Genomic DNA, 12360 nt, shown 5'->3' on the forward strand with positions numbered 1-12360 from the left:
CACCCGGGTAGAGGAGCAGCTGCTCTGGGATAACCAAAGGGTCAGTCCTATGACTACTGCAGCTCTGGAATATGGGGCCGACTTTCCCACCAATGTCAGCAAACCACCATCAGTCAAAATTCATATTAGTGGTCCGCGGGATTTAAAATTATGAGTTTGGTAGTACCTGAGGTCCAAAAGGTTGGCAACCCCTGATCTAGGGCTATAGGATAAGATGTCTATAGGTAGATGTTATCCAGTTGGGCATCTCATTCTCAGACCCAACTAATGTGGCTATTCATATCTTGAAATGATGTCTGAAACCTGTAGAACTTGATGTTACAAACTGGGATTAAAACTGGATAAGAAGAAGTATTCTTTCTGAAGAATAAGGCTCTCTCACCAGTCTATGGGATTACATTTCTCTGAAGGAATGGATATATAATTTAGAGACATGCTCCCATTCAGCTTTGCTACTTGTTGCTCAGATCATATACCTTCCTTTTTCAAAATTTGGCTGGTATATCATTATGAATAGTTCTGCAACATTTTGATGTAACCCAAATCTTGTCACTTATTGATTAAATCATTATGCAGTTCACTTATGATTGCCCTTAAAGATTCTTTGGAAAGTATAGCTGGTCAAATATGGCAACCCAGATTGTAACTGGCTCTAAAAGATCAAACCATAAAATAGCACTCTAGCTGGCTAGTTACCAGTTCACTTCTTGATGTCATTAAAGGTATAAGTTAAGACACTTAAGACTTTAAAGGTTTTGGATCAAAGCCCTTCAGAATCTGGCTGGCCTGTTAAAAAACATGAGAAGTTTTTTTTTCTGAACTCATTCCTCTTGAAGTGAAGCTAACTTTGCAAGGAAACAACTGTTCAGGTCTCATGTTGTGAATTTTTTTTCTGTCTGAACTTTGTTAATATCTTTTTACACAGAGTGTTGTGTTTATGATGACAAAGAGTATAAAGTAGGAGACATCATTGTTAACAAAACTAATCAATGTGTGTACCTAATATGCACACTAAATGGCACCATGGAAATTAAACATGATGGATGCGAAGTTTCCTCTTCTACAACCATTTCCAGCACTGTTACTACAACCACTGCCGCCACCACCACTACTACCAGCCCAAGTAAGCTCCCAGTGTTAATAATTCTTTTTATTACCTTGGAGGACAATAAACTTGTACAGAAATTTGTTTGATAATACCATGTTGAGCTGTGTTCAGTGTGGAAACTTTGCCAATTTTCTCTAAAACTCTTAAGGTGAACCAACCAAGACTTACTATTCTTTTTTTTCTCCATTTCAGTCCCTACTACAACAGTTTCAATTACAAGTAAGTAATAAAAGGAATGTGAGAAAGGTCAAAAATTTAGCAGCATAAAGCACAATCCTTTCATTAAAAGGAATTCATATATTATTCTTTTTTCCCCATTTCAGGCATTTCTACTACAGGTTCAAGTAAGTGCAAAACATGTTTAATTCAAGGCATCTTTTTTGTTTTAAAGGAACAGGTTCGGAAATACTCAGATAACCATGCTGAGAATTTGTGAGGACTGTTAGTAAAAAGAATTAAAGGAAATAAACATCAGGCTTATTTTCCATTTTGAAGTCATGGAGATTTTAAGAAAGAAAATAATATTTATAAATATTTGTATTAGTATACAGATACTATATTGTACACCTTTGAGCTAAATTAAAATGCTCCGTGCTTACTATCTATGAAACTATCAGATTACCAAATAGGAGCAAACTCTCTCTGTGTGTGTATCCGTGCAAGCATGCGAGCGAGTGAGGTGTGTGTGTGTGTGTGAGAGAGAGAGAGAGAGAGAGAGAGAAAGAAAGAAAGAGAGGGAGGGAGATGGAGATACATATAAAAAAAGTGCAGCTATCATGTTGATTTTTTTGGAGACTTCTCTCTGTGGATAACCCTGAAAGCAATTTAATGTTACAAATTGAGTAAATTGAAATCTAAGTTTGAGCTAGGTTTTATACCGCTGCTTGATTTACAGAAGACAGGCAATGCTATACAGAGCACTTATGGTGATTGTAGAATTAATGGTGGCTCTAGCATTAACAGACTGAGCAAAGCTAACACACAGATTGAACGTTGTTGATGCAACAAGATGAAACAAGAAAATGATCAGAGTTATTGTAGTTACCTCAGTGCTAAGGGCTTATCAAGATAAATGCATTTAGTGAAAGAAAGTTATTCTATGTTCAAGAATGAATGCATTATTTAAGGAAAAACAATTTCTTTACTTTTATGATAGTGCAAGGCTAATACTGCTTCCATATCAGAAAATGTAAACACAGCTTCAACTTTTATATAGCAACTTTTTCCCATTCTAATTGCTGTTGTACCATCAACATTTTAGCCTTCCTGCTATTCCACTTCCACCAACACATCTACACTAAAGAATATAAAAGACTGTTACTCCACATAAACATTATACACTTTCCTTTCTACCTCCCTAAAACACTAAGGTTTTTTGCAGTGCTCATATAACGAAGCAACCAATTAGTTACCCTCGAAATAAACAAAAAACAATGGCTGTGAATTGGGAGGACAAGTATAATTTATTTTACGGAATGAGGGGTTTGAGAAATTGTACACGTAGACTTAAATTAATTCCTGTCAATTACATTATCTGTCATTTGGGTTGATATCCTACTAAAATTCTGGATATTCAGGTATTTTTGTGGGTTATTATCTTCACTGAAAGAGAATATAATAGACCAAAACTGGATTTGAATGTGAGAAATTTTTATTAAAAAAAAAACAGATTAGAGGAGCACAACAGAAAAACAAGTGTGAACAATACAGTTCCATATCTGAGACAATTAATAATGCTAGGACTAATTAGGTTTGAGCTGCAGAAAACCAGACAAGCATCCAGGGCAGCAAAACATTGCCTCAATTTTTAAAGGTCAGGAGTTGTAGCTCTAAAGCAGGGCCTGGTAAGAAGGTCCTTTTATGACTTGTGGACTTCAACTCCCAGAATTCCTGAGCCACCCTGTCCTAAAGGCTACACAAGCAAATAGGTTAATGAGCAAAGTAGTCCTGATCCAAATACAAGCACTCTGTTAATTCTAGCTTTTGTTATTTTATAACAGCATATCGTAGCCTTGGACTATTGTTTTAGTATTGTTCTTACAAGAGGAATTCTTTCTGCTTCTGTCATGCTTTCCTTACAGCACCTTGTTTAACCCAAAAATGTCAGTGGTCTGGATGGATTTCCGTGAGTGTCCCAGAAATTGGTATTGATAAAGGTGACAATGAAACTTATGAAAACATCAAACTGCACAACATAAAGATCTGCGAGAAGCCAGAAAACATATCATGCCGAGCAAGGAAGTTTCCTGACTGGTCTTTTGAGGATTTGCAACAAAAAGTGACATGTGATGTTTCCACTGGGCTTATTTGCAAAAACAAAGATCAGATTCCTGGACCTGTAATGCCTGCACCAGTCTGTCTCGACTATGAAATCAACGTCTGCTGTCCGGTGGAGTGTTCTACTACCACTCCAATGCCTACTTCTACCACCACTTCCACTACTGAAAGCACTACTACCACCACTCCACCTACTCCCACACCGCCTACTTCTACCATCCCCTCTACTACCGAAAGCAGGACTACCACAATTACTACCACTCCACCTACTCCAACTCCCACACCTACTTCTACCACCCCCTCCACTACCGAAAGCATGACTACCACAATTACCACCACTCCATCTTCTCCAACTCCCACTCCTACCATTACTTCCACTACTGAAAGCACTACTACAAGAATTACTACCACTCCATCTACTCCCACTACAACACCTACTTCTACCACCCCCTCTACTACTGAAAGCACGACTACCACAATTTCCACCACTCCATCTACTCCAACTCCCACTCCTATTTCTACCACCCCCTCTACTACCGAAAGCACAACTACTGCAATTACTACCACTCCACCTACTCCCACTCCCACACCTACTTCGAGCACCCCCTCTACTACCGAAAGCACGACTACCACAATTACCACCACTCCATCCTCTCCAACTCCTACTCCTACCATTACCTCCACTACTGAAAGCACTACTACAAGAATTACCACCACTCCATCTACTCCCACCACAACACCTACTTCTACCACCCCCTCTACTACTGAAAGCATGACTACCACAATTACCACCACTCCACCTACTCCCACTCCTACTTCTACCATCCCCTCCACAAGTGAAAGCACTACTACCACATTAACCACCACTCCATTTACTCCCACTCCATTTACTCCCACTCCTTCCACCCCCTCTACTACCAAAACCATTACAACTACAATTACCACCACTCCATCTACTCCCGCTACAACACCTACTTCTACCACCCCCTCTACTACTGAAAGCACGACTACCACAATTTCCACCACTCCATCTACTCCAACTCCCACTCCTATTTCTACCACCCCCTCTACTACCGAAAGCACAACTACTGCAATTACTACCACTCCACCTACTCCCACTCCCACACCTACTTCGAGCACCCCCTCTACTACCGAAAGCACGACTACCACAATTACCACCACTCCATCCTCTCCAACTCCTACTCCTACCATTACCTCCACTACTGAAAGCACTACTACAAGAATTACCACCACTCCATCTACTCCCACCACAACACCTACTTCTACCACCCCCTCTACTACTGAAAGCATGACTACCACAATTACCACCACTCCACCTACTCCCACTCCTACTTCTACCATCCCCTCCACAAGTGAAAGCACTACTACCACATTAACCACCACTCCATTTACTCCCACTCCATTTACTCCCACTCCTTCCACCCCCTCTACTACCAAAACCATTACAACTACAATTACCACCACTCCATCTACTCCCGCTACAACACCTACTTCTACCACCCCCTCTACTACTGAAAGCACGACTACCACAATTTCCACCACTCCATCTACTCCAACTCCCACTCCTATTTCTACCACCCCCTCTACTACCGAAAGCACAACTACTGCAATTACTACCACTCCACCTACTCCCACTCCCACACCTACTTCTAGCACCCCCTCTACTACCGAAAGCATGACTACCACAATTATCACCACTCCATCTTCTCCAACTCCCACTCCTACCATTACCTCCACTATTGAAAGCACTACTACAAGAATTACCACCACTCCATCTACTCCCACCACAACACCTACTTCTACCACCCCCTCTACTACCGAAAGCATGACTACCACAATTATCACCACTCCACCTACTCCCACTCCTACTTCTACCATCCCCTCCACAAGTGAAAGCACTACTAGCACATTAACCACCACACCATTTACTCCCACTCCATTTACTCCCACTCCTTCCACCCCCTCTACTACCAAAACCATTACAACTACAATTACCACCACTCCATCTACTCCCACTACAACACCTACTTCTACCACCCCCTCTACTACTGAAAGCACGACTACCACAATTTCCACCACTCCATCTACTCCAACTCCCACTCCTATATCTACCACCCCCTCTACTACCGAAAGCACAACTACTGCAATTACTACCACTCCACCTACTCCCACTCCCACACCTACTTCTAGCACCCCCTCTACTACTGAAAGCATGACTACCACAATTACCACCAATCCATCTTCTCCAACTCCTACTCCTACCATTACCTCCACTACTGAAAGCACTACTACAAGAATTACCACCACTCCATCTACTCCCACTACAACACCTACTTCTAGCACCCCCTCTACTACCGAAAGCATGACTACCACAATTACCACCACTCCACCTACTCCCACTTCTACTTCTACCATCCCCTCCACAAGTGAAAGCACTACTACCACATTAACCACCACTCCATTTACTCCCACTCCATTTACTCCCACTCCTTCCACCCCCTCTACTACCAAAACCATTACAACTACAATTACCACCACTCCATCTACTCCCACTACAACACCTACTTCTACCACCCCCTCTACTACTGAAAGCACGACTACCACAATTTCCACCACTCCATCTACTCCAACTCCCACTCCTATTTCTACCACCCCCTCTACTACCGAAAGCACAACTACTGCAATTACTACCACTCCACCTACTCCCACTCCCACACCTACTTCTAGCACCCCCTCTACTGCCGAAAGCATGACTACCACAATTACCAGCACTCCATCTTCTCCAACTCCCACTCCTACCATTACCTCCACTACTGAAAGCACTACTACAAGAATTACCACCACTCCATCTACTCCCACTACAACACCTACTTCTACCACCCCCTCTACTACCGAAAGCACGACTACCACAATTACCACCACTCCATCTACTCCAACTCCCATTCCTATTTCTACCACCTCCTCTACTACTGAAAGCACTACTACCACAATTACCACCACCCCACCTACTCCCACTCCTACTTCTACCATCACTTCCACAAGTGAAAGCACTACTACCACATTAACCACCACTCCATCTACTCCCACTCCAACGCCTACTCCTACTACCACTACCGAAAGCACTACTACCAGAATTACCCCCACTCCATCTACCCCCACTCCTACTCCTACTATCATTTCATCTACAGAAAGCAGTACTACCACAGTTACCACAACTCCAGCTACTCCGACTGCAACACCTATTCCCACCACCATCTCCATAAAAACTCCTACAAGTCCAACGGCAGGATCGAGTACAATACAACCCTGTGATCTAGGAGATCATATTGTTAGTAATTCTTATTTTATTTATTTACAAATTTAATTTAATTTTAATTTAATTTGTTTATGTCTGCCATGCTCAGATGTCATCTATGCTTGCTAAATATCTTTGGATGCATAAAATCCAGAATTTGTACAAAAGTTGTTGAAATAGAAAATTATCTCCAAAATGTGCCTCAGAAAATTATCTTTTCAAAATTTCTGGGCAAGTCAGAATTAATTTTGTACATGATTTTTTTTTTTTTTTTTTTACTGGTACTGGCTCATCTTCAAGTTTCAATAGAAATCTATTGTATATGGCAAGGGTCTTCAAACTCGGGAAGTTTAAGACTTGTGGACTTCAACTCCCAGAATTCCTGAGCTAACATGACTGGAGGAGGAATTCTGGGAGGTGAAGTCCACAAGTCTTAAAGCTGTCAGGTTTGAATACCCCTGGTATATGGCCTGGTCTTTTCAAGTGGGGCGAAATGTACAAAATTAATTATGATCATACAAACATAAACATGATGAGTTAAGTCCATTTTATTGTACATTGGAAAAATGTAGCTAAAACTATGCTGGATGTCTCTGGAATTAGATTTCACTTAGATTATCAAGTTTTGGGCTTACTGGATGAGGATCTTGGATATTTTAGTCTAATACAGCTATAGGTTATTATTTTTTTAGTAGATTTATATCTATTTTATTTAGGAGGTGGGATATAGTAGGAGGTGGTTCAAGATGACATACCCAGTACTGTCTCCTGTTGGGCATGGCCAGTTGGACATCACTTGTGTTGGGGGCACCTGTGGGGGCCTGAGCACTCTGCCAGCAAAAATGGGCTCCTGAGCTCTGTTTTTGACTGCGACGGCATCCTGCAACCTCTGCCAGTGATAACAGAGCTCAGCAGGGCCGCATGCAGCCCTTGCGAGCTCTGATTTTGCTGGCAGAGGCACCACAGGCCAGTCTTTTGATGTTTCCAGAGTGGCCCCATGGTCCAGATCTAAGCATCCCGTGGGCTGGATCCAGAAGTTGTGGGTGCTCCAACACTGGAGGTTTTAAAGAAGAGATTGGACACCCATTTGCCTGAAATGGTATAGGGTTTCCTGCTTGAGCAAAGGATTGGACTAGTAGATCTCCAAGACCCCTTCCAACTTTGTTTTTCAGTTAAATTAGTTCTTCTAATCCATTCATATATTGCATGTTTGGCCAGGATTATAAAGTGTGATATGTTTTTTTCTCTGTTCTCTCAGGTAGAGCCAGGAGAAAGTGGGGGGATATGTAATTGCACCGAGTTAGTGTGTGTTACGGGTAACATATGGGAGAGGTACCCTGTCAAGTGTGACAAACCACCAAAGCCCACATGTGCCAATGGGCTTGCTCCTATAGAAGTATTGGATGAAAATGGATGCTGCCCGCATTGGGAATGTGACTGTGAGTACATTTATATAAACAATGTTGACGTTCTTTTGAAGCTCAAGAGAACTCCTCAAGCTATTGGACTGGTGTTGTACTGCACATACTGTACTACCTGAAAGAGCTGCTAATTTGTGTAAATTGAACTTGGAGCGAAGAGCTTCAGGGATCAGTTTCAGGAGATGGGATGAAAATATAAAGAAAGGCATTCTTTAAAAAAGAGCAAGAAAATACATTGATCCATGTTCAAACAAGAAATCAACACCTATGCCTTTGAGATTAAGAATGCTTCCTTATAGAAAATTAGCATGCAGAAACACTGAAGGGTTGAAATCATATTTGGTAGACAATTAAACTGAAGGAAACTAAATACTATATTAATAAGAAAGCCAGTTTGCATAGTGTGTAAGACACTAGGCAGAAGACTAGGAGTTCTAGTTCTGTCTGTGGCACAAAACCAGCTGAGTAACTTTGGGCCTGTGATGACCCAGGGTGGGATATAAAACAAACACAGTCACAGAAAACAGGTGAAGCCCCTTTTATTCCTTCACTTTGCTTCCAAGCTCTGAATATTCTTGATGGAAGACAAAAAACTCCTACACAAACAGGTACAAGAAGAAGGAAAAAAGCAACACAAACCAGGCAAGATAAGGGCTGGAGGATGTCCACAGATAACACACACTGGGAAAGATGCCAAACTCAGAGAGGAACCATAAACTAGAGATATTTCCTCGCTTTATTTCCAGCGTTCACCCATACGCATGTCCATACTCTTATTCAGTTGTCACAGCTGCAGCCCATGAAGAGGATCAAGGCTCTCTCCTTCGAGTATACCACATCTTTCCCTTATCCTCTCCTCCCTGCGTGCCCTACAATGGAGAAGGGATGGGCCCGGGTCCTCCTCTGACTGCTCAGCCGGCCTCTGCCCTTCCCCAGCCTCCTCCACAACCTCTGGAGCCACACTTCCACTCCCTGTCAGGCTGTTCCTCCTCTCCCTCAGAGTCAGTCTCCACCAGGGGTATGACAGGGCCATTCATTCTCTTTCAGCCCTAGGAAAAAGGCAATGGCAAATCACTTCCAAAAACTTACCAAGAAAACTTCAGGAACTTGTCCAGGCAATCACTCAGAATCAGCACTGACTCAAAAGCACTCTGAAATAAATAGTTAAGATAATTGGAAAAAAAAAACCCTAAAGATATTTTCAGATACCGTTTCAAGCATGCTATTGCCCCTGGAAGGAACTTTTCACGTCATAGATGGAGCAGAAACAATTCACATATAAAGTATCTAATTAATGAAAAAGTGCTAATTAGCATAATTTTTCTCCCGGATGGGAGAAAAATGTACATTACTAATTGTATATATTGGCACTTCTGAATAAAACAAATGTCTTTTAAAGAACAGATGCAGATAAATTTATTCTTTTGAAAGAGCACATGCAGATAGGTAAATAAATAAATAAACTTAACCTAATAAAATTTTAGATTAGACAATCTAAGCCAATTCAAATAAATAAAAATACTCTTCCCCCATCATATTCTTATTATCGGTCATTTGCTTAAAATACTGAGCAAAATCAAAATTAAAAAGTGAAAGGAAGGAAAGAACAGTTTCCAGTGTGCTTTTCCCATTGAAATGCTTCCGTCCCTCCTCCGGGATAATTCTGTACTTGAGAAGCAATGTGAGAATTTCTCTTTCTTTTGGAGAAATTTCAAAGAATCGTCCACTCAATGGACAATTTGTCATTTCAAAGAATTTACTATTTCAAAGAATTTTTCAGACAATTTCAATATTCCATTTGTGCTTATCTCTGTAAATGAGAATGACAATATTTTATTCCAATCACAGGTTTCTTGACAATTTTTGCTAGATTTTCTAAACTAATTTATTCTCAAAATCCATTAGGACCCCTTGCCATTTCTTTTAGTTATTTATAGGAGTTCCCAGCAAATAATCAACTCTATTATCTTTCTGAAGGCTATTGCACTGGCTGGGGAGACCCACATTACATGACATTTGATGGACTCTACTACAGTTACCAAGGTAATTGTACCTATGTCCTAATGGAAGAGATTGATCACACCATCCACAACTTTGGAGTGTACATCGATAACTACCACTGTGATCCAGCGCAATCTGTCTCTTGCACCCGTACTCTCACCGTAAAACATGAGTCCCAGGAAGTGCGCCTCAAAACGGTCAAACTGATTCCTTTGAAAGTAGAGGTACGTGTGAAATGACTTACATTTCAGTACAAAATTGTAAATAACAGTTATGACTAGCAAATCTTTACTTACCCAGGTTCAGCTGAGAATTTACTCTACCAACCCTGCATATGGTCAGTAGCAGACGGTCTCTGGGATGCATAATCACACAGAGTATATTATAGTACTTCTCACTGTTACTTCACAACAACCCTTTCAATTGATAATTTACAGATCATTCATATTAATGTTCCAATATCTCCAGTTTTCACCTCAGCTGAAAAAAAAACCACTCCAAAAAACCCTTATCTTTGAGGATTGGTTCAAAACAGCCACATTTTTCTCATTCTTCAAGAAGCAGAGCATTCTTCAAGAACTGCTTCCCTTTGGCTTTTCTCTCCTATCTCTTTCAGGTAACTCTGTAACTTTTACTTGTTCCTTTCACTAAATCCTTCCTAGATAGACAATGTCTACCAGGTGGCTTCATGGATTTCACTACAATAGAATTTTGAAATATACTTTCATTTAAAGCAGAGAGTGGAGGGCTGTGGAAAGGAGAAAAGAAAACTTCCAAAATGTTTAATATGTAGCAAAGAACCTATGCAATATCCTTCTTCAACTTAAAAAAAATGGCTTCAAAACTTAATAAATAAGCAAAATGGATTAGCAGCTCCTAAGCAAATACCATCAATTATCCCATTCCAAAATAATAGCCATCAGGCACATTTGAGAAAACCTTTTTGTTAACCTTTGGACCTGATCATAAGGTTTGCACTGTCTTGAAATTTAAACCAGCCCCAAGCTAGAAACCCAATGATTGAATGACTTGTGCAGGCAAGTATGACTCATTGAGAAGTTGCAATTCCCAGGGTACTCAAACCAAGTTTTAATAGTACGTAAGTCCATTGTTTATCTCCTTGGCAAACACACTATCTGTACTTTCTTTATGTTTGGCAACTTTAACTGTTTATGGGAAAGTACCTGATGCCCAGTTACAGTGCTCAGTGCAACATAAACTTAACAGTTGTAGTTTGCTGGCAATACTCTATTGACTTCCTTTCTGTAATGATTTATTTCCCAGGTAAAATAAGTTCTGCTCTCTTCCATTTTTACAAATAAAGAAAACTTATGGCTATCCCCTATTCCCAGAAAGAGTAGCCCAAACTTGTGGAGTTTGGCCTCAAATTAGCCATGGCTTATTTTTTCCACAAACCAGCTTTTAAGCCTTGACCCAATATTACTCATGTCATATGGCGTGGATGTCAAACTTGATCACGTCATGTGTTGCATGACAACATATTGCGACATTTTTTTTGTCTTTGCAGAGCCAGGGTGGGTGTGGCCTGCAAGTGGCACATCCAGCCTGTGAGCCGCCAGCTTCACACTCCTGTCATATGGGATCAATTGGCCTAATGTTAGCTATGGTCCTTGGCATCATTTTAATTTGCTGGGTATTATCTCAGTGGGCCTTGTACAGAGGCACATCTGCCTATAAGGAGATTCTGCTTGCAGCACATTTATACTTGACATAATCATTGATTGTGACTAGCTAGCATTTCTTTGTAATAAAATGCTTGTATCACAGTGTTACAGAGGAAAAATACTGCATATCCCAGCTATTACATCTAGTGCCCATCCTCCAAAATCATTTTCAATCTGATCTAAGATCTTTACTCAAACTGTGATATGAACTTGATAGCATTGTTGAAATAATAATTGAACCTGATGAGAACCACTAGTCTTCCTCAGGGTGGGACAACAAATGTTGCAAGTATATTTTTATTTTGTGCATTCAGTCAACTATCAAGTAATTAATAGGCTCAGTTATATTATGGGATCCCCAGGTTTGTTGACAAAAGCATGTTTTGAGGTTCTTCCAGTCTGTCTCTGTCTGTCTGTCTGTCTACCTGCCTGCCTGCCTGCCTGCCAGGCTGCCTATATATAAAATTTTCTTAGGTATATCATAATTAAAAGATATGTTGGAGGGACTATTTCATTGTAACCATGGTTCCTATTTAATTATATTTTTCTGGC

The 12360-nt window shown here is 40.6% G+C and overlaps 1 protein-coding gene across 1 annotated transcript in view; it reads left to right on the forward strand.

The window, feature by feature from the left end:
* Positions 1-12360, forward strand: part of MUC2 (mucin 2, oligomeric mucus/gel-forming) — a 66143-nt gene that overhangs the window by 36270 nt on the left and 17513 nt on the right. The window contains exons 28-33 of the mRNA XM_087929037.1: positions 926-1123; positions 1301-1327; positions 1432-1452; positions 3190-6734; positions 7960-8140; positions 10100-10347. Coding sequence (XP_087785163.1) covers positions 926-1123; positions 1301-1327; positions 1432-1452; positions 3190-6734; positions 7960-8140; positions 10100-10347 — 4220 coding nt within the window. The remainder of the gene's footprint in view (positions 1-925; positions 1124-1300; positions 1328-1431; positions 1453-3189; positions 6735-7959; positions 8141-10099; positions 10348-12360) is intronic.

Source organism: Pseudonaja textilis, chromosome 1 (genome assembly GCF_049901715.1).
Source record: "Pseudonaja textilis isolate UNSWEBS1 chromosome 1, rPseTex1.2, whole genome shotgun sequence".
In the NCBI taxonomy this organism is placed as follows: domain Eukaryota; kingdom Metazoa; phylum Chordata; class Lepidosauria; order Squamata; family Elapidae; genus Pseudonaja; species Pseudonaja textilis.